This window comes from Phycodurus eques, chromosome 16, assembly GCF_024500275.1.
Source record: "Phycodurus eques isolate BA_2022a chromosome 16, UOR_Pequ_1.1, whole genome shotgun sequence".
In the NCBI taxonomy this organism is placed as follows: Eukaryota; Metazoa; Chordata; class Actinopteri; order Syngnathiformes; family Syngnathidae; genus Phycodurus; species Phycodurus eques.
In genome coordinates, this window is record NC_084540.1 from 18,830,100 (window position 1) to 18,857,749 (window position 27,650).

Below are 27,650 nucleotides of genomic sequence, written 5' to 3' on the forward strand. Positions count from 1 at the left end.
GAAATTTCATAATTTGCATTTTGGGATATACACTATTGGATTTTACTCCTATTGCTTAATATGCCTTTGAAAAAATACAAGCGTCCTTGCCGTTATTATCGAATTATATGAATATGTTTAAAAAAACAATCAACAGACACTTCCCCGCCTGACCTCCCACTGACTTTCCTCCGCACCGCCCCCCAACGGGCACCGCCCTGCTACAAAGCGAACGCTCGCGACATCAGGAAGTGCCCCGGAGGAGGCGTCACTGCGCTAACGTTAGCAATTAGCATCCCCCCCTGGCAAAACAACAGCTCGCCCACTTTTCTTTCTGGACTCGGCGCGTGGCTGTCCGCAAATCAATGGCGATGTCAAATGAAATCGAATTGTATTACGTGACCGTTTAATTTGTCGTTCGTGTTGTCCGAGCGCGGTCGCCACCAGTCTCAGTTGCTGACGCTCCGTTAGCCGTCTTGGCTGCCTGCTAGCTAACGTCGTGCTCGGTGGCGGAGAAAGACGAATATGGGCTCCATCCTGAGTCGCAGAATCGCCGGGGTTGAAGACATCGACATCCAAGCTAACTCGGCCTATCGTTTCCCACCGAAATCTGGTAAATCGTCGGTAGTTTTTTGCCATTAGGGCTCCTTTTATGGCTCCAAATGATGACTTCGAATTGTTGGAGATGTAGTCGCCGCTATTTACGTAAATGTATGGGCTGTGCCTTATGTATAGCAGTTAAACTGGATGCTTTGTTTGCATGAATTTAAAATCGAAGCTCTGCAAACTGGGACTTAAATATGTCAACACGCTAAATGAGACGACACTGAAATTAGACAGTCGACTAAATGTTTTGATGTCAGGTTGAGTTTGTAAGTAATATACCGTTTCACATGTATTCCTATGGCTGCTAGTTTAATGGCAATTGATTTTGTTAGTATATGTTATGTGATTATTGAAAAATATATATAATTACAGTATCTTCATTGTTTTTCTCTTCCACAGGCAATTATTTCGCCAGTCACTTCTTCATGGGAGGGGAGAAGTTTGACACTCCACATCCCGAGGGATACCTTTTTGGGGAGAACATGGATTTAAATTTCCTGGGAAACAGGCCAGTGCAGGTGAACCCACCTTATCGTCCCTCACGCTTCAGAATTACATTTTACAATGATACCGCACTAGAAAGTTATCGAAATGAAGCAGGGCATATCAAGCACAATGATGATAACGTGTCTCTCTCCAGTTCCCCTACATCACGCCCGCACCCCACGAGCCTGTAAAAACGCTCCGGAGTCTAGTGAACATTCGGAAGGACTCGTTGCGTTTGGTCAGGTGCGGATGATCGGGCTAACTTGACGTGAGCGTCATTTTAAGCAGCATGTTTGACTCCTGCAGTCCTGATGGCCGTCTACCATTCTGGTCGGCAGGTATAAAGACGACTCCGACACGCCGGTGGAGGAGGGCGGCAAACCAAAGGTCCAGTACGGCGTGGAGTTCACCTTTGACGCAGATGCTCGGGTGGCCATCACTCTCTACTGCCAGGCCTTTGAGGAATTCTCCAATGGGATGGCCGTGTAAGAATCCCTTTTTGTACGACGCTGATTTAAATTAAACCTAAAACCTCCACTCCTGGGTCCCAGCTGGTTTAGTGTAAATCTAAAAATAAGTCAAAGAATGAATGACATGCTGTGTTTTTATCACAACCACATCACTTTGAAAGTCCGGTAGCTTAATAATAACACAAAGTTGCAAAATGCCATAGACGGGATAAGGAATTGTATCTATGTATGTATCGGCGTTATGATGCTTTAGGTAATGGATATTTGAACACAAATGGTGCAACAGCACATCTAGACAGACAATATAAGAGTGCTCACAGGCATATATTCTTCTCTGCCAGTCTGCAGTCATCTTACTTAGTCACTTAATTTTGAAACTCTTCTTTGTTTGCCCCCCCCCCCCCCCACCCCCACCCCCCCATCCCGGTGGCAAAGGCGCTCACACCAGGAGCACAAGAGCTGGAGCGGGTTATTAGCTTTTTACATTCTTTTCAGATACGAGTGTTTTCAGTTATGAGCACAGTCACGCCATGAATTAAACTAAGTCAAGGCACCACTGTATTTGGAAAGAATCCGGATATGACGACCTACAGTTTTACACCACCGATACAACCACAATATTACACATGGGATTGAGTTTATGGGGATCTCGATTTTATGACAATGACCCAATGAAACGCAGTTCCTGTTATAGTATAACTAATACAAGCGTCTCCAGCGGGATTTCACTGAGCTCAAATACTACAATGGACTTGGTGGGTCCTTAGCAACTGCCAGTTGCCATGGAGACTGCGCATGTGACTCAAATGAAGAAGACAGTGGAGTTTGTGTAAGGTTGTTGTGTAATGAGAGGTGCAATGATGAGGGAAAGCCCCCCAAAATAGATAGATTCTGTGATGATGATGATGATGACGACGGCGCACTACTAAGCCTCGTTTCCCACCAATGTTCCGTGAAGGTACAGCCCGAAGGATGCAACCATGGCCTCGGAGACGGTCCACTACAAGAGGGGCGTCAGCCAGCAGTTCTCCATGCCCTCTTTCAAGATAGACTTCAGCGAGTGGAGGGAGGAAGACGTCAGTATCTGCACCCACAACATTGTTCATCCATCCGCAATACAATTTGATATTTATATGTATTTTCTTCTTCTTACAAAGCTCAACTTTGACCTCGACCGAGGGGTGTTTCCCATGGTGATCCAAGCCGTGGTCGACGAAGGGGATGGTAGGCTGATGTTGAGTGGTCGACTGCGAGTTACAACACACTCACAAACCACTGTGTGTTAACTACTAATCTGTGCCTTTTTTCCAAGACTGCCTCGGACATGCTCATGTTCTTTTGGCAGCCTTTGAACGAGTACGTATACATTTAAGTCATTAATTATTCTACATTTGTCATTTAAAGACCCCAACACATATTTGTTCTATGCTCCCCCCCCCGCAGCACGTTGATGGCAGTTTCTCCGTCAAGCCACTGAAGCAAAAGCAAATTGTAGGTTTCATGTGTATTGCATGTCCGTGACGGACACTTTTTATCCCAACGGAACATTAACCGAGCTCTTCTCTATGTATCCGCAACATGAATTTTCAAACTGTTGCCTGTAGGTGGACCGTGTGAGCTACCTCTTACAGGAGATCTACGGCATCGAGAACAAGAACAACCAAGAGACAAAGGTAGACGCATGAAAGCAAGACGGGAATGAAGATGATTTCAAAAGCGCCGTTTTGAACGTGTCCTCTCTCTCTCTCTCTCTCCCTCTCTCCCTGCGCAGCCGTCAGACGACGAGAACAGCGACAACAGCAACGAGTGCGTGGTGTGTTTGTCGGACCTGCGGGACACGCTCATCCTGCCCTGCAGACATCTCTGCCTCTGCAACTCGTGCGCCGACACCTTGCGCTACCAAGCCAACAACTGTCCCATCTGCAGACTGCGTAGGTGGAGTAATGTTTGTTTTCAGTGGGAGACGGAGCAGTCTTAACTGGATCCGTGTTTCCTCCGACGCAGCCTTCAGAGCCTTGTTGCAGATCCGAGCTGTGCGGAAAAAGCCCGGCGCGCTCTCCCCCGTCTCCTTCAGTCCTGTTCTGGCGCAGACGATGGACCACGACGAGCACTCTGTACGTTTCCAGAACATTATTCTGCTGCTGTGTATTTAGTAGGGATGCACCGATACCACTTATTTTTCAGACCGAGTATGTGTACAAGTATTTATTAGTGATGAAAATTCTTGGCTGAAACGCCAAGAACACAGAAGCCGAAACACAGAAAGAAATGACTATGTCAGCTATTAGTAAAATTGCATTTATGGGTATGAGTGCTGAGCTGCCAACCTATAGAAATTTCCTTCCAGAACAATTTGTCTGAATTTAGTTTTTTTTTTTTTTTTAATTATGTGAATAACATTACCTGCCGTGAAAGTATATATCAGGCTTGTAAAGTGGTATCAATGTAGTTAGTAGTAGCGGTGGATTTTATTTTATTTTTCTCAACTACGCATACAAACGTACAGTATCGGCATTCCTAATATTTAGCATGGCTCTTACTTAGTTTTGCACTTATCTTGCAGGGCACTGACTCAGTGCCGCCTGGCTTTGAGCCCGTCTCTCTGTTGGAGGCCCTGAACGGGTTGCGGTCCGTGTCGCCCGCCGTCCCCTCGGCGCCCCTCTACGAGGACGTCAACTCTTCGAGCGGCGACGGGGGCCGGCAGCTGAGCTCCCCCGAGCATCTGAGCGACGGCGGTCTGCAGAAAGGCAAAGTCAGCAAATCACCTGATAGGTAAAAAAAGAAATAAAAATCCCACAATTAGTAATGTAATGGGCATTGCTCACACATGGATATTAAAGTTAATTTACCAACCGAAGCAAAGTCATCCACGGCCACTATATGGAGAAAAACGGTAAAACAGTTTGTAGCGTGTCAGGACTAACTTGTTTCTTCATATCTCCCCCAGCACGCTGAGGTCCCCATCTTCTCCCATCCAGGAGGAGGATGAGGAGAAGCTGTCGGAGATGTCGGACGCTCAGCCGCACACGCTCCTGTCCAGCAGTCCCGCTCCCACAGACGTAAGTCGACATGCCCTCCCCCCGGGTCCTCGCCTTTTAAAACCGCCAGACGCAAGTAATTGCGAGGTCTCCTTCGCTCTAGGCCACAGCAACCGAGGACGTAGCAGACTCGCTGTCCCCGGATGAGGGTGAGTCGCCCGAATCGGAACTTGTATGGTGCGTTTGAGTGACGCTTTTGTTTGACGCTCCAGAGGACAGGATGCACGCCGGCGACATCCTCCAGGACTGCGGCAGCGAACGCAGCAGCTTGACCAAAACAGAGAGCGACCCTCCGGGCGAACTGTCGTTGCCAGGTGAGAGATACGGCAAATAACTAACATCACGTGAGCGTATATGTCCTGTGAATTCCCGAGGGTAAATAGTACACTCGCTGGACACTTTAGTAGGTACACATACGCGTTCGGATAAGATCCAATGCGAGAGCTGGATCAAATGCCTTTACAATGATAATAATGCTCATTTTGATAGACACTGTCAGAGGTACGGAGGTTTTTTTATTTTTGCAGTGGTAAAGAACTGTGTTACTTTTGTATTATAATGTTGCTTTTTCAAGGTTTAAAAAGTACATTCATTTTCGCTTTAAAGTGGCAGAAATGTACACATTTTCCCACTGAGTGAAGGGTTACTTCCTAAATTGTACAAATGAATACAATTCAAATATATTTCTCTCGAAAACAGAATTTTTCAAAACTTTTCAGCCAAAATACAATTTTAGGATACAAGCAAAAAAACATCTAAAAGACATCCAGTGGATAAAAAAAATAGTCTACACACCCCTGTTCAAATGCTCGAGTTTTGTGATATAAAATAACGAGAACAAGATTTAGAATTTCTAAACTTTTTCCACCATTAATGTGGCCTCCAACCTGTTCAATTCAATTGAAAATATTTTTTTAATTCTTTCAAGGGGGGGGGGGGGGGGGGGGGGGTAAAAACGACTGACAGAAATAATGTGGTTGCAGTAGTGTGCACACCCTCTTATGACTGGGATGTGGTGGCCATGTTCAGAATTGGTGCGGTCTTCCAAAACATACCTTTTGGAATTTGGCCATAAAGTTCAACTTTGGTTTCACCTGACCATAACAAAATCTCCCAAACAAACAAAAAAAAAAAATGTTTTGAAATTATTTATCTTGCTCTCACTTTATTTATGCCACAAAAAAAGGGCATTTGAACAGGGGTGTGCAGACTTTTTATGCCCTGTGTATGGCTTTTAGATTTTTTTTTTTTTTTTTTTTGCTTGTATCCAAAAATTGTTTGAGAGGTTTGTGGTAGAGTTAAAAAAATATATATATATATTTATATTATTATTGCATGCTTACATCGCTCTTGGACAGTGTCAATCAAAAGTGAGCATTATTATAATTATGATTTTTTTTTGGTACCGCTCTTGCGTTGGATTGTGCAGGTGTACCTAATGTTGTGACCGATGAGTGTCGGCTCCCAGCGTATCGGCTTTTCTGGTGTTAAGTGTCCACTCTGGTATGTTTTGTCTGTCGCCTTGAATTCACTCCGGACGCTTTGCATGTCGGCGGTGTGCTCCTCTTTGTTTCCTAACATTTCCTCTCCTTGCGCTCCTCCACCTCCTCGCCGTCCTCACTCCTCACCAGCCCTAGGTCCCGACTCCTGCTCTATTGGTATGGAGGAGTAAGCGCGGTATGTAAGGCTTTCCTGTCCCGCTCTCGCCGCTTGGTATTTTCGGATCCTTGACGCGCTTCCGCCGTCTCATATCCCCCCGCCCCGCATCTCCCTCCAGGGTCGTCCGAGTCCACGGAGAGCCTGAAGAGTCAGAGCACAAACTGCTCCAGCCAGCCTCTCCTGTGCCCCGCCGACAGCTTCCACAGAGAAGACGAGCACCTCCTCCCTTGACGTCCGCGCTTTTTGCCTCCCCGACTCTTCGTTCCGCCTCTCATCAGGGCCGACGTGTAGGAAACAGTTTTCTATATAAATGCTCTCGTAATGTGGATTCTTCAGACTCAAAGCACACTTAGTCTATTTGAACTCCACTGCTCAATCCCACATTCAGACGTATATATATATATATATATATATATATACATATATATTTTTAACATCTGTCTGTGTTTGAATATGCTACTCACCATTCATGAATTTTTCAAGAAGTTATATTCTTAGTGTGGTTTCTGAAGTGATTTTTGCACTCTGACCAAATGGTTTATAATCCAATCCAGACTTTACCATGAGATTATGTGAAAAGGTGTATTAGGGCAACAATGAAAAGAAAAATATTTATTAGGAGGATTTAGTCAAATTGTGTAAAGAAATCGGAGTTTAAAATCTGAAAAATGTTTTGGTTTTTTTTCCTCCTGACAGTTGCAATTAATTTTTGCAACTTTTTCTCACCATGAACTAGGGGTTGAATGCCAATTTTTTTTTTGCAGTGGACCATATTGTTTTTAAAGGTGAGGCTAAGTCGATTAATCGATGAGGTTAATTAATATTTTATCAGCACAGTACAGCGGTCTTCAATCTTTTTTTGCGCTACGGACCGGTTTCACTTAAAGACATATTGTGTCGGACAGGCACAGAAACAAACAAAAGCAAAGGACAGAAAAATACAACTCACCATTACGCTCACAGTAGTCGTCGTAATTAGCGGGAGTTCCGCGCATATATTATTTCGACAAAGCGATCCGTTTCAGCTTATGTTCAATAGCATAGCGTGTTGTAAGACGTTCGTCGCCACCAGTCCCGGGGTGTCGCCGGTATGTTTTCAAACTAGCGGCAATATTTTTGTAGCTCAAATACAACATTTGTCTCAATGTACAAATTCAAATGTTCTTCATTCTTGCAATATTTTGACTTTATTCTTGCATTTTACAAAAAAACGTTTGGAGTAATATTGCAACTTTATTTTTACACTGCACCATTTTTTACCATGAAAATAACTTTAGTCTCGCAACATAAATTACTTTTTCTTGTTTCATGACAAAATATTTAATCATGAAATAATTTTTTCCCCTCACAATGTACCAACATTGTAGTCATAAAAGTTAAGACTTTATTTTTTCAATGTTTTTACTTTGTCATAAAAGTAGGATATTTATTCTCTGACTTTTTTACGACTTTATTCTCAACATACTGTACCACCTTTTTGACAGTAAAACCGAAATTCTCACAGTATTACCTTTTCTCTTAAAACGTTTTTTTTCTTTCGATTTGACTTTTATTACTTTTCTACTTGGCCCTAATAGACCTTGATCATTTCAAACATCAACATGCTGTGTTTAATTCTTTAAATCATGCAAAATTGATTCTCATACATGTACTGGAATTCCGTGCTACCTTTCACATTGTATACTCATCCAATGTAAATGATATTTAGGGGGGAGAAATAAGATACTGATATTGACATAATGAACTAGATGCAGTTACAGTAATACGGTGAACTCTCGCTATTTGCGAGGGCGCGAGTAGTGAAAATCGTAATTGACATCCACATCAAAAGTTTTGTAATTGCCTCTCGATGCCAGCAGATCAAAGCATTGTTTTTAATAACCGACAAGGCTGCGGCCTGACTAAATGAAGCTTCTTTCCTTCGACGTAGTCGCTTTGCACCAAGACGCCACCAAAACGTAGGATAGGTCCCCCCCGCAAAAAAATGTCTGAATACGCATGTTCACTGTATTATGGAAAACAACGGCTACAACTTGAACCCGTAGACCCCGCAACCTGTAAAGATGCTTCAGCTGCACGTGTGCCGCCGTTTGCTTATGTGAAGTCGTTGCAAGAAAAACAAAAGGAGCATTCTGTACATCTTTGTGCCTTGAGTTGATTGGTTTGCCTGCTCGTTCTTTCCCGAGAGGCCCACAGCACGCGACAGCTGCACCCAAACTGGAGATTTCATGTACAGTTATTGTAATTAAGAAATATTAAAATTAGCTGTCAGTTGACTACGTAGTGTATCAATTATGCATTTAATCAATACGCAGATTTTCCAACCATGCAAACATTGTACATGTGATTATTTTTTATTTTATTTTTTTTTCATAAATATTTGTGGCTTCTCTGTCCCATTTCAAGTCGACGCCATGCCTTCCTGCCCTCGTTCCGACCGCATATGGACCTGGTATCCAGGACAACGCCACACTAAATCGTTTGTTTGTGTGTGTGTGTGTGTGTGTGTGTCAAGCCCCGCCCACCCTGTAAGATGCTGTCTTTAAGCCTCGTGTGTGTGTGTATAGCAGCATGCGCGTAGAACAACAATAAAAAGCAAACAGTCATTATGTCAAAGGTGTCTGGAGGGGTGCTATCTTATTTGGATTGGAGTTTTTTTTTTTTTTTTATGTCATCAAATTAGCGCTTAATTTATATGAGGAACCATAGAGTGGAACCTCCAAAGTAAAACTCACCAGAAGTTGCACAGTTTGGAGTGCCATCCAAAAAGGTCTTTGGAAGGTTATGCGTCACAGAAGTGTAATAATGGACGCGAAGAGCAAAAGTGTGATGAAAACTGTAGAACAGCAAATGGATGACATGGAAACTGGGAAAAGTGTCTGGCTGATAACTACAAGAGAAGCAATACGGTTATTTAAAAAAAAAAAAAAAAAAAAATCAATAATGTCCACAAAATTTCCCAAGCATATGCTAATTTACATAGCATTTACCCGTACATAATTTTACTACTGCAAACTTCCCTGTTAATAAAGGTTTTATGACGGGAACTTGATTGAATTTGTTCACTTTAGCATCCTATGGGAGAAAATAACATAACCGCGTGTTACCTTTGCTTCTTTAGTCATCTTTTTTTCGAAGCGGCCTTGTTCCATTTGTTGCACTTTCCAATCTGAGCCCACCTTTTACACGGCTGAAAGTTACCATTTGACTTACAGGACTCAAAGTAACAAGAGTGAGTTTTTAGTACCGAGTTAGAAAATGCATGACTAACAGCCTCATGGCATTTATACTCGGAGCATGTTGAAACTCAGCACATGACAATTAGTCAACAAAAAATGTATTTAAAACAAATGATTAAGGTATACGAGGACTGAGCTGATATTTTAACCCCCCCACGGTCATAAATGAAATTTCATCAAATATACAGAAAAATAAATAAGCGAACTTACTTTTGGCCTTCCCGTGGCCTGCAGAGGATCTGAACAATGAAACTTCCGGTGAACCACGTGACTTTTGGGATATTCCCAATTTTTCAGCGGGGGGGAAATGAAAACTATTGGGTTTTTTTGTAAATGAAACTATAGTTGCGATAAAGATGATTAAGATAACACGTAAAAAAAAAAAAAACATTTGTAAAGGATTTAAATATACATTTTGTGGTCAAGTCTAAGGCAAAACATGTTTTCCAGTGTTCAAGGTAGTGTAAATGTATCTTTCAAATTTTATTTATTAAAGATGTAATCATATCAATGTGCAGGACACTTTGTTTAATAAAACAACAACAATGTTCTTTACAGTTGATTTAATCATGCATTTATACATTTTCACTGATTTGGTGGAATGTCCCAAAAAAAAAAAATCAACATTTCTTAATTATGAGATCTTGTGCCCCGTTTTCAATAAATAACTACAATACTATGATCATTCACTAACTTGGCAATTAATTTATCATAAATTGATATTAGGTTTAACATATAAAGATGATTCCTCTTAGTTATATTCAATCTCTATATATCATTATCAGTAAATACATATCAACATCATAAATATATTTAACAGTAATCTACTGTGCAGTAGTATATAAACCATATATTCCTGTTAAACATGTATTCATTCTGTTATACTTTTTTTTACTTTTTTAAGTTTGCCTAATTAAGTTTTCCCAATTATGAATTATTATAATAATGCAATGTTTTTTTTTTTACTTACTTATTTGTACTCATTATCGTGAATAATAATTTAATAAAATAAAGCTCCATCTATCCACCCGCTTAAGAAGTTTTATTTCATTTTACTTCAAAAGAGAAAAAGAAAATCATTTCATGCCATTATATTTGGTGGACATGCGGATTCATTTTATTTCGCATTTTTTGCAGCCTCGAGCCTATCACGTAATGTGTTCCCAATATTTTGACCGCCCTTCATCAGGGCATTTGCCGTTGGCACGTGCGAGCTCCCCTTTGCAGCCGTGACGGGGTCGTCTGTAAACATGCTTACCTTCATTTCATGAGTGCGCCTTAAACCTCTTTAAGGTGGTCAAATCACCCAGACGCCAACTCGAGCAAATCTCCCAGTGTGCGACTCCATGAGCCCCCCGTGCCCTCGATCTCCAAAACCGTGTACACCCGTTAAAAAAAAAAAAAAAAAAAAAATGCAAGACTTCTTGGGCACGAGCAGAGTATAATTTGAAATGGGCTAAAAGTCTTGTCACCTGTGTTTACTTTAAAGTGTCCTCCACATGGGTGACATGGATCCTAAAACAGTATATGTCAGGCTGGTGGTACCGGTGTGTAGTATCAGTGCATTTTTACGAGTATGAGTACTGTGCAGGCCTACAAAATCGACAGTGATACCGATACCGTTATCGCCGCAATGAACTTTTCATAGAATTACAAAAAAAAGTGTTGATTCTCAATTGTCAAAGTGGTACCGCAAATGTGTTTCGGCTGAAGATGCGCAAAGCAGGCACTTGTCACGGGTGGGGGTGTGGGGGCTGGGGATTAAGAGACAAAATGGATCCACGTCACGTTTTCGCCAGCTACTTGTGCCAACACACTCGACTCCCCGAGCTCACACAACCCACGCACACACACACAAACACACACGACGGCATCGGCGAGGGGAGCGGCACCACCTTCACCTTGTGAGAGGACAAGTCTGCACGATGACCCAGTACCTGAGCGGCTCCTCGCCCTTCCTCAAGCCGTTCTTCCTCAAGACGCCCGTCCAGGTGGTCGGGCCTCTGCGGAAGAGGCGACACACGCTGCCCGCCAGCGAGTTCAGGAACCTGACGCCTCAGGACGCCATCAGCGTCTTCGAGATCGAGAGGGAAGGTCTGGATTGTCAATTACTACTACCATTATTATGTCCACTGCTCGTACATATTGTGCCATTTCAAGTACAGTGGATTACTACTATTCTCTTATGTCCATTTCTGTCATTATGTACATTTTTAAGTCAATTACTAAAAAAATTTACGAAATGTATTACCATTATTCCCATTACCACCCTTCTTAATCACTGTCAGCCTTCCCAGTTAACATGGACATTTGACTGCTAAAGCCGTCAATGGCAGTGAATGTGTTCAGTCAATTTCTACCTTTATTATGTCCATTACTACCACTAAGTACATGTTCTACCCTTTAAGGTACAGTACATTACTACTACTTTTATGTTCATTACTTCCATTGTTAAGAACATTTTTACCATAATTAAGTCCATTACTGGCACTCAGTCAATTTTCTAATATTTTAAGTAACTAATACCACAATTATGTCTATAAGTACTATTATCAAGTACATTTTGTAGGTACAAAACATTTCTGCCTTTGTCATGTCCATTCCTAGTACATTTTCTAGCCTTTTAAGTACAGTGCATTACTACTACTGTTACTACCGTTATTTAGTACATTATCACTAAGTGAATTTTTTCTACCATCTTAAGTAGTACATTATTATCAGCGTATGTCCGTTACGACTATTATCAAGTACATTATACCATTATGAAGGCCAGTACGACCTTTATTATGTCCATCATCACCTTTATTAAGTCCACTACTGCTATTCGTAAGTCCCTGATGACAAGTGTGGTGTTATCTTTATGCCAATTACTACCATCATCCATATCCATTTCCACTCTTATTAAGTCCATGACTTTGACTGAACACATTAGGCTCTACCAACAATTTAAAGTCGATGCGCCACGACATATATTTCACTAGCAGTATTTACAAGTAAATTGTTTCAAATTTCTCGTTATGACGTGTGCTTGCCCTCTCTGACCTGCGGCTCCAGCTTTCATCTCGGTGTCCGGCGAGTGCCCTCTGACCCTGGAAGAGGTGCTGCGCTTCGTGGGTCAGTGCCCTGAGCTCTCGCTGGGCTGGTTCGAGGAGGGCCAGCTGGTCGCCTTCATCATCGGCTCCGGCTGGGACAAAGAGAGGCTTTCGCAGGTCAGAATGCGCTACCGAGCGCACTACGTGATGGATAAGATGTCACGATAAATTATAATATTCTGTCTTCCAGAGTGTGGGAAATCTATAATAAAAACATTCTCCAAGTTGTCATGTTGTCAGTTTTAATTTTCACATTCCTTGCAAATATATGTTTTTCGGTCCAAATCGATCAAAATAATTCAAAAGATTAATTCAATGGTTCAAATTGGAATTATGTGGAGAACAATTTAACATTTTATATAAAATTATAACTGATAGGTAATAATTCTATTTTCAATTGTCATGATCAGAAAATTAACTTTTCAAGTAATTCCAAATGACTGCACGCGTGGTGCATTTGATGTATATTCAGAGTGTGGTATTTTTGTGTTGTGTCCCAAAGGAGGCCATGACCCTGCACGTGGCCAACACGTCGACGGTGCACATCCACGTGCTGTCGGTGCACCGCCGCTGCCGTCAGCAGGGCAAGGGCTCCATCCTGCTGTGGCGCTACCTGCAGTACCTGCGCTGCATTCCGCGCCCCCGCCGGGCCCTGCTGGTCTGCGAGGGCTTCCTGGTGCCATTCTACCTCAAGGCCGGCTTCAAGGAGAAAGGCCCGTCGGCCATCAGCGTGTCCAACATGCGCTTCCAGGAGATGGAGTACCTCCTCGGCGGGCAGGCGTACGCCAGGCGGAACAGCGGCTGCTAGCACTGCCCGTCCAACCGCCGCTGCCGCGCCGCCTTCGATCGACGACGGATTTTTTTTAAATAAAAATTGGGGGTTTGTTCTGTATAAATCGGCACACACACGGAACAGAATCGCACAGCAATTTTCCGCGGGATGTTGTGTCCGTTCTGAAACCTCCTCGTCGTCTCTGTGTAAAATGTCATAGGTCGGAAAATGTCCTTCCTTCGCTGGGTTCTGTGCAAAAGGCTAAGCCGCGTTAAAGCTGGGTCTTCTGCTATGACTCTTGATGCAGTCTCTGTGTGAAATTGCTTAGTCATTGCAATTTCCATCCTTAAAAGGCAAGGCTGTGTTAATGGCCGGTCTTCGGTCACAACTGTGACGGGGTATCTGTGTGAAATTGCACAAAGTCGCAAGAATATCCGTCCTTTCCTGAGTTGTGTGTGAAAGGCAAGGCCGCATTAATGCCGGCTTTTTTCGGAACAAGTCTGATGCAGTCTCTTAAGTCGCCGTATGAAATCGCATTGTCGTGGGAATTTCTCACCGTCGCTGGGTTCCGCGTAAAAGGCAGAGCCAGATAAATGCGTTCTAATACTTGTGTTGGCGATTTTGCAGTGTCTCTGTATGAACAAATAATAAAGAGCAAGAGACACACCATGTGATCATTTTATCATTTGTTTTTTTTCTCTCTTTTTACTGTTGTTTTCAGTTACATGTGAGTTGACAGGCAGCTAAAACGCTACCGTGTTCAAGACGAACATCACTTCTGGAGAAGCAATAACACAAAATACGAGGAAAAGAAAAACATTTGAGTGCTCAGCATAATGTAACAAACAATATGGCAGTAGTAGTTGGTACATTTCTCTTTCAACAAGGCACCAAAGGTTTTAATATTGGATTTCTATTTTTTGTCGTCGTCCCTGCTGTCAGTTTGAGGTTGCCTGAAAGAGTTCTGTGGAAGAGGATGAGAACCAAGTGTGGAAATTGGATCATTAACATTCAAATTGTGTTGGTTTCAAAAAGGTTGCAATTATTTTGCTGTTGTAGTAAAAGTACGACATGCAAATTGAGTGTGAAGTCATGAAATAGATTTTAAAATGTCACAATTCGGCATTTTACAAGAGGGGTTATAACACCATAGTGTAAAGTATAATGTCCAAACACGTGAAGACATTTTTTTAAATGAAGAAATATTGTTGTTTTTTGTAAAATATGATGAGTAAATTTTTCATTTGTGAGTGCTCTAGTAGGAGTTTCAGGTGCAAACATGAACAAACTATTAAGAGTGTATTTCACTGAGTCATAGTGATGTGTTTTCGGTTGGAATGATGAGAATTAAGAATGTAAAGGCCATTTTTAAGTGCTGAAGAACAAATATCAATTGATAAAAATGTGAAAATGCAGTGTTTCAGGTAAATGTGGGGTGGGGGGAACACATTTGAAGTTAATTGTACAACTATATTTTCCAAAAATATGAACAAGTTACAAATAATAATTATCAAGTTTTTTTCTTTAATGCTCTCAAAGAAGTATAAGGTTTAAATTGATGAAAAAGTCCCCAAATACTGTTTTAGGTAGACTCTAATGTGGAAATAGTAAATTTGAAGTTATTGTATAAATATTGTCCCAAAAAATTAGTATTTCAAAAAGCTGTAAAAGGTAAGCATTAAGTTCCAGTTGAAGTATAAGGTCCAAATTGATGAAAATGTTTTAGGTAGGAACTGGGATGTGGAAAAAGAAAATGTGTGTTTTTTTTTTTTTTAGTGCTCTAGTAGAAAATAAAGAATTCTACTATTAGAATTAGTATTAAGAGACAGAATTCTGCGTTCAGTGGCATTGTGTATTTTGTTAAGTGCTGTCGTGGAAGTACAAGGAATCAAATCATAATTATATGGAAAGAATTCTGATTGATTGGCTGGCGACCAGTTCAGGGTGTACCCCGCCTCCTGCCCGATGACAGCTGGGATAGGCTCCAGCACGCCCGCGACACTAGTGAGGAGGAGCGGCTCAGAAAATGGATGGAAGAATTCTGATTTAAGTAGCAATTACGGAGGTTGACCATTGTTAATGACAATGTCCTGTTTGATGTTTGAATTTTAACCTAAATGTGTTTAAAAAGCAGTAAGTTGAATGTTAAATCAGATTATACCCCCCCCCCCCCCCCCCCACCCCCCGCATTTGGCACTGATCCTCCTCCTGTTTAAAAACTCCACATTAAGAGTGAAACACAAATGACAATGATTAGCTCGTTCTCTCCTGTGTACCAGCAGTGGCTTTCAGTACTTCCGACACCTGGTGAAGTGCTGAACCTCATAAGGAGTGCACAGTGGTGGGTGAGCAGGGGGCTGATTAAAAAAGGTGACGTGGGTTTTACACTGACGAGAGTAGAATATCTTGAGTTCAAGTGGTTTTTAAACGTCCCGTTCTGACCTGATTCGTGTGTGTGTGTGTGGGAGAGGGGGAGGGTGCCCTCAATGGAGGTGCGCGTTGAGGTCGTACTTCTCGCAAAATTTGTCCGTGAAGGGGATGCAGGTGAGCAGTTCGCACCACTCGCACTTGATGGGGTAGACGTAGAAGAGCACGGCCAGGCCCGAGAAGAGGCCCACAAACACAAGCAGGAAAACGATGATCTGGCAACGCTTGCGGTACAGGTCCATGCGGCCGAAGCTGATGTAGGGCAGGAAGGCGAAGGACAGGAAGAAGCCCGACACGAAGCCGCTGAAGTGCGCAAAGTTGTCGATCCACGGCAGCAGGCCGAAGGCGAACAGGAAGAGCACCACGCACAGCAGCTTGGTAAAGGCGTGCCAAGGCTGCGCCAGGATCTGCCAGCTCTGGAACAACTCCACGAACAAGCAGGCCAGGATGCCGAACTGAGAGCCCGCTGGTCCCACCTGCACATCACAAACGTAAGGAAGTCTTCATATTGTTGCTGTCGGGTGGAATTCTTTCATGTACAAAAAGGGTCAGTACATTTTTTGTTTTTTCTTTTACAAATCAATAAAACAATTTTTTTACACATTAACCAATTTAAAGTGTTGAAAATAGTTTGAAAACAAATCTATTAACTCTCTTGAACACTTGAACTGTCCAAAAAGTCTTGTAAAACTCCGCCTCTTCCCTCATTCTGCGGGAGCCGTGCGGCATTATGTCCCCTCAAGATTGTAAGTCTGGATGTTTTTCAGACAATAATGAATGAAAACAGTGGGAAGTAAACACGTGTTTTCATGTGGACGTGGGCTCTTGTGTGTCCATCACCTCGGCTCTGTATGGCAGGAAGATGGCCGACGCCAGGTTGCCGGTGATGCCGCTGACGATGTAAATGATGGAGATGCGCAGCCATCCCGCCAGCTTCTCCAGGTCCCTCAGGATGGTCATCTGAAATGCCACCGACACCATGCAGTGAAGGATCCTGCAAAGACGGCACGGAAGGTGGCAACGTGACTTACAGTACGTTGTACGATGCAGCCTCGGCACGTGCGGGGGGGGGGGGGGCGGGGGGGAATGATCCTATTAGTCGAATGATTCAGCGCGAGTAAAGCTCGTTCATGGAGGTACTTTCTTTAATTAGCCAGGACGCCAAAAACATCGAGACTAATCAAAGCGCCTCTTAACTGATGTCAGCTCTTTGCGTGGGCTGTGATTGGCCCGCTGGAAGTATTTTACATTCACCAGTCACAATATTAGGGACATTTGTACGCCACAAAATGCATCAACAGTTTAAAAAAACCCTCAAAACTGAGCACTAATAATCTTGGTGCCAAGGAACTATGTTGAAGTGAGTTGAGGAGGATATACAGTATAGATTTACAGGATAGATTCTCAAAGTGTGGTACTGCTAGTGTTACACGGGCTCCCTCTAGTGGTATGCAAAAGAATCCCTGAATTAAATGCTCCAACTGTGCATGATGTTACAGTGGCTTAAACTTCTTTTATTTTTATGAAATGCAGTGCATTTGTCAGGTAGAGTTCAGTTGTATTTAGCTTTTACGTAAATAACATTTGCATCTAATCGTTCAGAACTGTTTGTTTTCACACATTTATTTGGGTTACATTTTTATTGAACTTTTACGTGCAATACATTTTATTGAATAATTCATGAATTAAAATGTTTTGTTTTACTACTTTAAAGCATATTGTTAATGGTCAAACTGTGCCTAATGTTAAGTAATATGCTTTTTGGGAATAAAACATTGCTGCATTTATGTTTAACACTGTATTTTACTTTGCTACTGTATTTTAATGGTGGTCATTATGGTCGTACTCGGACAGGCAAGCATTTTTTGATGCGGTACTTAGTGAATATTTTTTTAAAACCACTGGTATATAGAACAAGTAGAGAATTATCATTTTAAGTCACTTTAATGGCTTAAAAAGGTAAGAAAGAACATAACTACGACTTATTATGACTTAATTATAGCTTATTTTAGTCTTAGTGGCGGGAACTTCCAATTAGAGTACTGGAAAAAAGTAACCTACTGTAGATTCCCCCACAAATAATTACGTTCATCCCTTCATTAATGGATGGGACACTTATTTAAGACCGCCCACTACGGGAAGCTAAGTGGTGGAAAAGCCATCGTAAAACCAACAGAGAGCATTTATCTTCCCCGTCGACTCACCCCGCGTGCAGAAAGAGTGAGAGCCAGAGTCTGTAAAACTGATCCGGGATCTCAGGGTTGAGGAAAGGCAGCAGTCCACATACGTCATCCATGCAATGCACCTACAAGATGGAACAGTGATATTAGAATCCCGCCTTTGAAAAAAACCCCAAAACAAAACAACAAAGGTTACAAATGTGGAGCTGACTTGGGAGCAGAGTGTTGCTTCCTCATGAAAGAAACCATTCATGAAGTCACAATATTCCCGCGATGTGATTTCACACCTCGAACAAGAAAAAGACGAGGTCAGCGATCACAAAGAAATAGTGAACACATTGTTTATTAAAAAAAAAAAAAAAAAAAAAAAGTTTGCTCACCTTCCTTTGGTTCCGATGCAGCAGGGTCGGCCCATGATGGTGCAGTCAATGTGAGGCAGGTTGGTGTGGTTCCCTGTGTTGTACCTGGTGCAAATCTAACAGCACGCGCAATTTCACTTCGACACTCATGATAAGAACACCGCGATAACAGGACGACACTTCCTTGGATGTCATAACAGTAGTGTGAGGGAACACGTCTGAGCGTGTTTGTCAGCATGACACACACACACACGTTCGGTTTAGAATTGCAATAGAAATACTGTATGTACACCCTGATTTGAACTCAGCTTTGTGTCAAGCTAGTTTTCTTGCGCTGACAAAGAGGACAAAAGACATTCAGTTCAAAGTGTGGAACTTTGTGTCAGATATAATCAAAAAGCAATCGTGTTCTGGCTCTGCCAGCAAGAAAAAAGATTAAACAAAAATGGAAAATGATAGTCCTGATCATTCCCTTGGGCCAGTAAACATCAATAGCATTCTTGCTATTTCTTCCAGCTACTTCTCACACGTTGGGTCAAACACCTTTGAAAATACGTAGGATTATTGCTCTGACAAGCTCAGAATCATCACAACAGGTCCATGTATTGACATAAACTTTGGACACCGGTGATAGAAAATCAAGTGCGTTATCATTCTACATCAATGGGATTCTCGTACCGCCCCCCCCCCCCCTCTCACTGATGGTCAGGCCATCGAGTAAAACATTTATCACTCACTGGCCACTTGGTGATGTCGTCGGGCCACTCGTGCGGCGAGACCGAGGCGGGCTCCAGACATATCCTGACAGCAAACGCACCATTAGTAGCTTGCGTGCGTGGGCTTAACGGTGAACGAGCGCGCTTAGCGTATACCTGGGGTCCTGACGGCAGACGGAGCCGTACTGTCTGTCCTTCCCGTTTAACTGAGGCGTGCTGGAATGCTTCGGCCACTTCACCCACACAGCCAGAGTGCTCTGGACGTAAAAAGGGTGAGTCAGAATCACTCGCGCTTATCAAGTTAAACTAGTAATCAATACAGCGACGGACCGAGCACTCCTCTTCGGAAGTCTGCACACAGCCGGAGCGATCGTTGCGCACGCAGCACGCCGAGTTGCGTTCGATGGCTCGTTTTTCCCTGATGAACTCATGCACTTGCTTGTCCTGCCGCATGCATGGAGAGTATTTGGCCCCCAGGTGGATCAGCGCCTCCTGCAGGGAACGATAGCAGCTTCACGTTACGTCGACACCCAATTCCAACTACTTTACTTTGTATTATTGTTTTGGATTTTTTTTTTTTTTTTTTTAAATTACATCTTCTGTATTTAAAACAATCACAATTTAGCCTTTTAGTCTGCTTGCCTAATGCTAATTAAAGACTATTGACAAAGTATTTAGTCATATATTAGAACCTAACCAGATATGGTGAGTACAATCTATTTAAAATGTAAATATATTTGTGTGTGCAGATTGCTGAAGACATGTTTTGCTCGTTGAAGTTAGCTGTAACAAGCTTTGCGCGGACTAACCAATCACAGGGGAGAAACATTCTGCCGTTATTGCCTGGCCCTGTGGTACGATTTTGAAATGTTATTGGTTGGAGAAACAGTCTCATTGTTAGTAACGTTTAAGTTACATCGGCCATCACTACTGATTCTGAAGGCCCTGGGCAGATCAGAATGACACGGTAATACGGAGGCTGAAATGTGATTGGACACAAAAAAAAGTCTACCATCCTCATGTAATGGAAGAAGTGTAGCCAGGATAAATTTCACAGCGTGGCATAATCCCTAGGCTGCACAACTCTTGCTTCACTGAGTCAACAATAAACAACCTCTGGAATCAAGATAAAAAGCAGGACTAAAGCAAAGTGATTAATACATAAATAGCATTAGCATTCAATACGCGAGTCTTGCTTTGTGTTCTTTAGCACATTGATATGATAACAGCAGACACAAAGCTGCTCACGTTCCACGTCCCGGGACAGTTTTAAAAATAGAGTTAGCTCTCTTCTGCGTCTGCTATATAGGGATGCTCAATGTGATAAAAGGTAATAATCAATGTAAAAATGCAATGTTTTCCCCGCTTTGTGTGTGCGCTTACCGAGCCCGGCCCGATCCAGAAATTCTCCTGCTGTACAAACTTGACATTTTCGTACACGCCTTTATTTCTTAAAACCTGCCGACACACCAAACGAGACGAGACCGTCACTGACAAACTTTACAGTGCGGCCGTGAGGATGCCCAAATCGGAGCGCCCACTCACAGAATCGACCGTCTCGTGCTGGGAGAAGCCCACCGGCGCAATGCCGTAGATGCACACAGCCAGGATGGTGATCAGCAAGTGGACAAAGGTGATCCAGTATGTAAAAAAAGGCCTGCAGGCAGGAGAGATTAAAAATAATAACAACAATAAAACTACTACTGCGTTGGCTGTCGTGAAGCGTACTTAATGTTATGGCGAGCGAGTGTACCGGAACGGACCGCACCTGTGGTCGTCCATGTCCTCGATCTGCCGCTTGACGTAGCTGTCGATGCGCTTGCGGTACGTGCGGTTGGTCAGCTTGCCCACCATGCCCAGCCCGTACGGCCTCTTCTCACGGGCGAAAAGCTTCTTGACGGGCACCACGATGCGTTGGCCGCGCCGCTGCCCGTTGACGCTCACCACCTCCTGACGCAAGGGCACCTTGGGCGGGCCCGGCGCGCCCTCTTTGGCTTTACGCCACCCTCGCTCCAAAGGTCTGCCCGGGATCACATGGAAGACAGAAATTAAAAAACAAACAACACAATTATTTTACTTTAACCTAACAGATAAGGCTTTTTTTGTTTGTTTGTTTGACTGAGTTTGACTAATTGAGAACACCCTTTTTGGAGTCTTATCGATTTTGTAATCGTTTCACGGTTTTTAAATTATGTTAAATTCAATTGTCCTGTTTTATGTTTGATTTTTGTTTATGCATAGCACATCGTTTCAGCTGCCATTGTTTTTAAGGTCCTCTATATATAAAACTGTTATTTTTTTAAACTATTTTTTATCTCCGATCCAGCACTAGTTGTTTACATAGACATGTTCGAAATGTATAAATAATAATAATTGCTAAATACTATCCCTTTTAGCCCATACAAAGAAACAAACATATGTGATGTGATAGCTTTTATTACAATCACAAAATGTTATTCATTATTTTTCTAAAAATAATACTTATCATAATACTTGATAAGACAAATTATTGACAGTTAATAACGTATTATAGAATCTATATTTTATTTATTGGGATCACTTAGTACGGTCAGAATAAATTGATAAGAATAAAAAAAATGCATATAAAATGAAAAAAATAGGGGGGAAACTGGATTTATTTTAATTCGTAATTGCAATTGATCGAAAAATCTTAGTAAAATTGGAAAAACAAACCAAAAAAACAAACCAAAAAAAAAATAATAATCTACAAAATTCATGTCAGTGACTATGCTCCATTTTTCCCCCCCGATGGAACAAGCCAACTGAGTAAGCTGTTTATTTATTTAAGAAACAAAATGCTAATAAATAAAAAAAAATGTCAATGGCATTATCCTAAATTCTCAACAACAAAACAACAACAAAACAAAAATTATGATCCATTTAAAAACGCTAGTACCTTTGAAAATATATTCTTTTTAAAAACTAAAACACTTCTTACACTGTGGTTGATTTTTGTCTTTTTCCACACACAAAAAAATAAACTATATTGTTCTATAAGCTGAGAATTCCTTTTGTATAGCGCCATCTACAGGAGGTGGACTCACAGCATCAGGTGACTCCTCTCCAGAGCTGTTTTATCCAGCGCGCTTCCCGTCAGCTCCAGCTCATCCTTGTTGCCGCGCTCTGCCTCTTTCACGGCCGCCTCCGATGGCGACTCGAACACCTCATCGGCGTACGTGGACAGCTCTTCGGGCATCAGAACATCCTGACAAAAGAAAAAAACATGCAGATGTGCAAATATACTGTAGAGCACACGTGGCTGCTGCTGTTGTCCTCATGAGCGACTTACTCGGGCAAAGAAGGACGTGTCCAGCTCATCGGGAAAGTCGACGTCTTCCTCCATGAAGCTGGCCGGAGTAAAGCTGCGTCGATGGGTCCGCCGCAGGGTGCTGTCCCGTATGGAGCGCCCCTGACACAAACAACACACACGGATAAATACTTTTTGTACAGCACATTTAACCCAATTGGCTTTAAAACTTCGGTATATAGATTCAACAATGTCCAGATTGACAAGTGTTCTTAAAGTATGGAGAGAAAACACACGAAACAGGAACGTCAGAGCTGAGATTTGAACCCAGAATCTCTCGATTGCGAGGCAGACTTGCTATAACTACGTGGCACACGTAGTCAAACTAAGTAAGCTAAGGCAAAAATAACGCAAAATTTAAATTTGTCACCTTTTTCACAAAAACAGATTATTTATATACTTTAATCCTCTTGCTAATGATATAAATACATAATTCAGATAATCAAAATATTAAAACTGCATAAATGACTAAGGAAATAGGAATTACTGATTTAAGGCAACATGGTGGAATAGAGGAACAAACAGGAGTCGTCGTCTGGCAAGCGTTTTCAGACGCTACAAATAATCGTCTCACTATTCCGGCATTTAGCAAATAGAAATAATTTTGGCAATCCTAATTGACCTAAAACAGGAAAGGTTTACTCCAATTTCAAGTCACAGTGAGGGGAAAAAAAAACATTGATGTCTTTTAATATAGTGTATGTAAACTTCTGGTTTCAACTGAATGTGTTCTGTGATTGACAGGTAAACAGTCCTTGGGTGTATCCTGCCTCTTCTCCAAAGTCAGCCGGGATAGAATCCAGCTCACCCCGCGACCTCAAAGAAGACAAGGGCTAGAGAAAATGGATGAATGGAGGTTGTCCACTAGCTGTCCGCGACACAACCAAAACACTTGTACCACCCACTTTTGGCTTGCGAACCACCAGTTGACCTCGTCAGCAGACCCAATGAGCCATTTTGAGACGAGGTTGAAAGGTGTTTCTTTCTAAAGAGTGCAAAACGCTAGCTCACCTTGACCAGCGCCGCCGCCGCCCGGAAGCTCATCTTGGCCACGGACTCCCTCTTGCGCCGCCGGGGTATCCGGTTGAGGCCTGAGCGCGAGCTGGTGAAGGAGCACAGCGACGCTGCCCCGGGCGTGATTGGCGTCTGCGGTACGCTGTAGCCGTCAACCTCCTCGACCGTGCGGAAGGCTCGGCCGCGGGCCAGTGGGTCGACGATCTAGGGCATGAATTAGTTTAAACTATGGCCAACAATCACGACATTTAGGAGTGGTTTGGTAGGCCAAAGTGTTCATCGAAAACGTGATTCCTAAAGGTATATTTAATTTTACTGTAACATCAAGCATAATATAAATTAAAAAGACAGAGGAGCCTCAATTTCAAATTGTATTTGTTCTGATGATAATGTTCCATTTGCAAACCAAAACGTTGACAAAGCACAGTGTTGTTTTCTATTGAAATGAATGAAAATGAAAGCAAAGAGAAAACTTACTTTTGCTTTTTCATTGGGGTGTTGTTGAAAATATATATTGTACGATACAGAAATAAGTGGAAACACATTATTACGGAGAAATAACAAGGTGCGTTTGCGAGCAACTCACTTTGAAATGTGTTTGCTTTTCTGCATAAAGCACAGCTTACGGTCACCATGGGTACCACTAGCCCAGAATGGCCGCCATATCCCTCAAAGCAACGCAAAAGTCGTGCTGAATTGTGGGATGCGGGGGCCATTTCGGGCCAGGAATATCCTCGGTGAACATAATACTGTGTAGTCACAGAGTTTAAGATGGCATGGTAAGATGATAGAAAGGAAAAAAGGAATAAAAGACAATATTTAAAAAGAAACATTAGACCACAAAGCCTGGCTTACACTATCAACAGCAAGCTCTTGCACCGTGGTCAAAGCTGGACATTTTGTGCATAAACCGAATGGTTTCGTAAAACCCGGTCATTTGTAAACCAAGGTTCCACTATAATTAAATAATGTTTAAATTAAAATGTATTGCAAATGAATGTAACAAAACTGGAACCAAAATGTTTAAAACAACAGTTCTTAAAGATGAAATGCAACAGCGAAAATCCGTGAATATTATTTTTTTTAGCCCCAAAAATACTTGAATAAGAGGGGTTATATTGAGGAAAAAAAAACAAAAAAAAAAAATGAAAAAAGTCTGCAATTAGGTAGAATCCACAGGTACCAAACCATGAGCAGGTGGGTAGATTAGCCAAAATTTGTCCTCAATTAAGAGTACTCTTACTTGACAATAATGTGACTCAAGTAAAAGTAAAAAGTATTCATCCAAAAAATTACTTGAGTAAGAGTAAAAAGTACACAGTGACAAAAATACTCAAGTACTGAGTAAATCGTGTAATTTTTGATTTATTTTTTTTTTAGGCAGAGCATGAATATCAAACTAATAAAAACAAATAAATGCAAATGTGCAAATTCTGATATGAGTGTGTGTACAATATTACCAGATACCTCAAAGAGATGCATGTTTTACAGGTATTTGTGATAAAATAGGGCTGCCAAAGCAACAACAAAAAATCTGCAATTAACCACAAGGTGTTTTCTCAAGTTATAAGTGGGCTGAAATATCCCCGTTTGGGCAGACAGTGCCAGACAAATACAATACATGAAAGCTGTTGTTTTACTTTGTCTCAGTGTAAACACGAGTCACGGGCCGTTGTCTTCAATAACAAATACCCGAGTAAAAAGTAAAAATATACAGTATTAGAAGTACTCTGACAAGTACAATTTACTCCAAATGCTACTTGAGTAAATGTAGCGTGTTACCACCCACCTCTGACCCAGAGTACGCGGGGGTCTGCTGTAATTCAATTTGCATTATTTCCAATGGTTTAAAATCAGCAACTAGCACCTTGATTGTGTTTTGACTTTGACGCTGTATTGGAGACGCAGTGATGCATTGTCTTTACCTTTTGCATGCCATGCGACGAGGAGGGCACATATAGGGGAGGCGGCGTCTCTGTGCTGGCTAAAGAGATGTTGTCCTGGCTGGGCAGGTCCATCTCGCGGATCACCTGCGGCTTGAGCTTTCCGTAGCGCAGGCTGCAGTGGCGGAGGCTCTTGCGTTGCCATTTCTGCGTGGCGTCGCCGTCCTTGCTCACCCCGAACCAGTCGGCCGTGCCCCTGACGCCACAAGCGGCAGGCGTTCACGTCACAGTCGCAAACAATTACGGCACTCGTGATAAGATAACGCTTTCCCGGATGTCAGAATTGTAGTGTGAGGGAACACGTCTGGGAATGTTTGTGAGTACAAACACAAGAACAGTCTGACTGACACAGCCACACTGATCCATTCGCCCACCGACATTCATTCATTCATTCACTCACTCACTCACCCACAACCCATACCGTTTGTGCCAACCAAATCACCACCCAAAACTTCCTACTTTATATGTCCACTTGCTCCAACATTGACAGTTACAATTTACATAAAATCATTCTTCTTAATGTGAAAAGAAATATGACAGCGGCTGTGCACAAGTGAGAGTTAAAAACAAAACAAACAAGGACGTAAGTGCACATCCAGCGCCGTGTGCGCTCTAACAAGTGGGGTCTGCCCTGCATACCTGAGCAGCGTTCTGGAAAGCGAGTGATGCTTCCTGGCGCTGCGGCGGGCAGCTCGCTGACCCTTGACGGGCACTGTGTTAATCCGCTCAAAGTGAACCCTCCTGCTGCTGTCGCCGGACGGGAGGAAGGTGCAAAGAGAAGAAGGAGGAGAAGAAGGAAACAGAGAAAGAACAGAAAGTGAGAAGCAAGAGTGCAAGCGGTGGGAGTCGTCATGCGGGGGCCAAGCAGACGGTTAAGGCGGGGTACCGACGATGGGGCCGAACGCGAGCATTTCCCTCCCATGTGATATAAGTAAGCAAAGGCCGAACTCTTGGATGTCCAAAATAAATGGCTTACAGGGGATTTGATTTGGGAAAGAACAAAAACAAAAAACGCAACTACAGCAGTCCTTTGTTTCTCGATATATCGACAAACATCCGTAAAGTAGGAACCATAAATTATATTATTTACATTTTAAAGCTTTATGCATAATACCGATACAAAATAAGCATGTGAGGTGCAGGAATTATTTTTGCCCACTTGGGGTGGCAATCCTCACATTCTACACTGTAGAATGTGTGACTTTGAACATGTGTGACTTTAAAAGGCGGGGCCTATCCCGGTGAGTGACGTGCGCCTTAGCGAATGAGAGTGTAGTCAGAGGCTGTTGTTAGCTCAGGTTAGCCAGTCTGCGCGTTGAGTCCTTGGGCGTCAGTTGTAGCCGTAGCAGTTAGTGTACAAACGTGCTTTTTCTGCATTTGTTTTGTTACTGTTTGTTCAATGAAGCGATTGAAAGTGCTTGACCATTTGTGGCGGGACAAATTCTAACTAGCAGTGGTACTTTTCAAAAATCACTCTTAACACACCCCACACCACAGGATAAACACTCAGGATAATCTTTCAGGGACATCTGATAATCGTTCATTTGCTGACTTCGAGCACAACGAGGGGCATGCCGAAATTCGGCCCAATTGTCGAGATATGTGTACCCCGCTTAAGGAAACCACCTATTGATCAGATGTTAGCACGCAGGTAAGGTCAAGCTGGTTAAATCAAAACCAGCCAAGCAATTTGCATAAAAAGAAGGAAACAAGAAAAGGTAAAAGGTTCTTCTTACGCAGGTGTATAAATATAGAGTAGGTCTCACCTCTTGATGGTCTGCGTGATGGACGACTGGCGCTGCAAGGCTGGCCGCCGGCTGTCAAAGAAGTCCCGGGGCGGCGACTGGAGGTGAGACGTCTCCACCGGCATGCTGATGCTGCGCAGGAAGCCCTGCCTCTTTATCGGCTGCGAGAAGTTTAAATATTAAATATCAAAAGTTAGCCCATGCCCGTCGATCCAATTGCAGTTTATTTAAAAAAATAAATAAACAATTTCAATAGAAATACTGTATGTTATTCATATTTTCCAATTTTGCGGTGTGATTGACTGGCGAACAGTCCAGGGTGTAGTCTGCCTTTCGCCTGAAGTCAGCTGGAATAGGCTCCAGCTTCCCACAAACGAACAGGATGGACGGCTTTTCCAAATGTAGCAGTTAATATGATGATTTATTGGAAAAATTAAAGGGCGCTAGTACTTTTGTGACTGGCGTACACTTGCATACCAAATTATTACACAAATTATATTGTCCTCTGATTTTCCTAAATATTGGATACAAATGACAGTCGGCATAGTTTTCAAAGTCAAAGTCATCAACCATCAGAGTATTATTCAAATGCTTTTG

At 42.4% G+C, this 27,650-nt stretch overlaps 3 protein-coding genes across 7 annotated transcripts in view; 2 read left to right on the top strand and 1 right to left on the bottom strand.

The window, feature by feature from the left end:
- Positions 1-211: 211 nt before the first annotated feature.
- On the top strand, positions 212-8,858 carry mgrn1b (mahogunin, ring finger 1b). 3 transcript variants are annotated; one of them, XR_009770098.1, is made up of 17 exons: positions 212-592; positions 985-1,103; positions 1,226-1,314; positions 1,410-1,556; positions 2,500-2,617; positions 2,699-2,765; positions 2,854-2,897; positions 2,985-3,032; positions 3,146-3,214; positions 3,313-3,472; positions 3,546-3,655; positions 4,105-4,313; positions 4,489-4,600; positions 4,683-4,728; positions 4,792-4,893; positions 6,357-6,525; positions 8,645-8,858. XR_009770098.1 is itself a non-coding variant. In XM_061701059.1 (17 exons), exons 1-16 carry the CDS (start codon positions 505-507, stop codon positions 6,249-6,251), a joined length of 1,569 nt encoding a protein of 522 aa, XP_061557043.1. In that variant the 5' UTR covers positions 212-504; the 3' UTR covers positions 6,252-6,256; positions 6,357-6,446. The 3 variants fall into 3 exon arrangements, 2 of the variants coding, with proteins under 2 accessions (XP_061557043.1, XP_061557042.1); XM_061701059.1 differs by lacking the exon at positions 8,645-8,858 and adding an exon at positions 6,211-6,256 and having other exon boundaries at positions 6,357-6,446; XM_061701058.1 differs by having other exon boundaries at positions 6,357-8,858.
- A 2,541-nt stretch (positions 8,859-11,399) lies between these two features.
- Positions 11,400-13,377, top strand: aanat2 (arylalkylamine N-acetyltransferase 2). Its single transcript, XM_061700555.1, has 3 exons — positions 11,400-11,571; positions 12,532-12,686; positions 13,072-13,377. Exons 1-3 carry the CDS (start codon positions 11,403-11,405, stop codon positions 13,375-13,377), a joined length of 630 nt encoding a protein of 209 aa, XP_061556539.1. The 5' UTR covers positions 11,400-11,402.
- Positions 13,378-14,015: 638 nt separating this feature from the next.
- The window catches only part of rhbdf1a (rhomboid 5 homolog 1a (Drosophila)), a 37,631-nt gene continuing 23,996 nt past the window's right edge, over positions 14,016-27,650 (bottom strand). For 2 of the 3 annotated variants that reach the window (XM_061701041.1, XM_061701042.1), the window contains 17 exons: positions 27,075-27,214; positions 25,948-26,055; positions 25,291-25,504; positions 23,363-23,569; positions 22,334-22,453; positions 22,089-22,249; positions 20,792-21,043; positions 20,569-20,680; positions 20,407-20,481; positions 19,354-19,515; positions 19,180-19,280; positions 19,045-19,108; positions 18,329-18,423; positions 18,160-18,235; positions 17,973-18,073; positions 16,609-16,762; positions 14,016-16,244 (listed from right to left, as the gene is read on the bottom strand). In XM_061701041.1, coding sequence (XP_061557025.1) covers positions 15,825-16,244; positions 16,609-16,762; positions 17,973-18,073; positions 18,160-18,235; positions 18,329-18,423; positions 19,045-19,108; positions 19,180-19,280; positions 19,354-19,515; positions 20,407-20,481; positions 20,569-20,680; positions 20,792-21,043; positions 22,089-22,249; positions 22,334-22,453; positions 23,363-23,569; positions 25,291-25,504; positions 25,948-26,055; positions 27,075-27,214 — 2,562 coding nt within the window. In that variant the 3' untranslated portion in view covers positions 14,016-15,824. The remainder of the gene's footprint in view (positions 16,245-16,608; positions 16,763-17,972; positions 18,074-18,159; positions 18,236-18,328; positions 18,424-19,044; positions 19,109-19,179; positions 19,281-19,353; positions 19,516-20,406; positions 20,482-20,568; positions 20,681-20,791; positions 21,044-22,088; positions 22,250-22,333; positions 22,454-23,362; positions 23,570-25,290; positions 25,505-25,947; positions 26,056-27,074; positions 27,215-27,650) is intronic. The other variant, XM_061701043.1, reaches the window with a different exon arrangement.